Genomic DNA, 1,108 nt, shown 5'->3' with positions numbered 1-1,108 from the left:
AGAAATTAAATGTGAAATAAGCGAGTTAATAGTATAGTAGAATTACACCACACTATGTCATTAAACAAAACATCCTTAAAAGCCTATTAAATAAATATTTTTATGTAAAGACAAAACAATTTAATATATTATTAACTGACTACTACTTAGGAGAAACCTAGCTAGTAGCGAGATTACAGATAAATTTACTATCTCGCGACTGGAAAATTACAAGACAATTTATACTATATACACTCGAATAAAAGTGCCAATATCTGAAAATATATCAAAGCATGATAACGTGTGATAGAGATATTTTTTATTAATTTTGATTCTTAAGAGATGTATAGAACATTATATTTATCAGTCAATGTTGATAAGTTTGTAAGACTAGATTAATTGGGGTTTCTATTCTAAAGTGAGTTATAATGATTGTTGTGCTCATTTCCTTGCTTTTCGGAGGACTCTTCGCAGCATGTTACTTTTATTTGGACAGGAATTACAATTATTGGCGCAATCAGGGCATTCCATGCGCGAAGGGCCTGCTTCTTGGGCTTGGCCACATGTGGCCGGTCGTGTCTTTGAAGATGAGCTTCTCCAATTTCATTCAACAGATTTACGAGGATCATCCGCAACACAGCATGGTCGGTATTTACAACAAAACGCAACCTGCATTGATAATACGTGATCCAGAATTGGTGAAAACAGTGATACAGTCGAATTTTGACAGTTTCTCCGATAATCTATTGAAAGTGGACTTTCAACTCGATCCTCTTTTCACGATAAATCCTTTCTTTGCCAACGGCGAGATGTGGTTTACATCTCGGAAACGTTTGACTCACGCGTTTACTGGCAAACGGTTAAGAATACTGTACAAGTCCGTCGAGCAGGTTTTGAAAAAGTTCGACGATTACCTGGACAGAAGAATGAGTGGAAGCAACAGTATGATAGAACTCGAGATGAGGGATTTGTTTTCCAAGTATACAGGTGAGATAGTGGCCAACGCAGGCCTTGGCGTTGAAGGTTTCTGTTTCGACGGCGAAGATCATCCGGCGTCGTTCGTCACAATGGGAAAATTGGTATTCGATCCGACGCTTCTTGGCAAAATCGCACAAACTCTTAATTTCTT

The 1,108-nt window shown here is 37.5% G+C and overlaps 1 protein-coding gene across 1 annotated transcript in view; it reads left to right on the top strand.

Annotated features, from left to right (window-relative positions):
- LOC116846565 (probable cytochrome P450 6g2) overlaps positions 1-1,103 on the top strand; it is a gene marked incomplete at its 3' end in the record, with an annotated part of 1,769 nt that extends 666 nt beyond the window's left edge. The window contains exon 2 of the mRNA XM_032820547.1: positions 948-1,103. Within this exon, the coding sequence (XP_032676438.1) occupies positions 948-1,103 (156 nt within the window). The remainder of the gene's footprint in view (positions 1-947) is intronic.
- Between the last annotated feature and the right edge of the window lie 5 nt (positions 1,104-1,108).

The sequence above is a fragment of the Odontomachus brunneus genome, unplaced genomic scaffold (assembly GCF_010583005.1).
Source record: "Odontomachus brunneus isolate Ranch 3 - 2012 unplaced genomic scaffold, Obru_v1 Obru_scaffold_066, whole genome shotgun sequence".
NCBI classification, from domain to species: domain Eukaryota; kingdom Metazoa; phylum Arthropoda; class Insecta; order Hymenoptera; family Formicidae; genus Odontomachus; species Odontomachus brunneus.
Note: the sequence above shows the minus strand (reverse complement) of the source record. Positions and strands in the feature narration are given on the sequence as shown.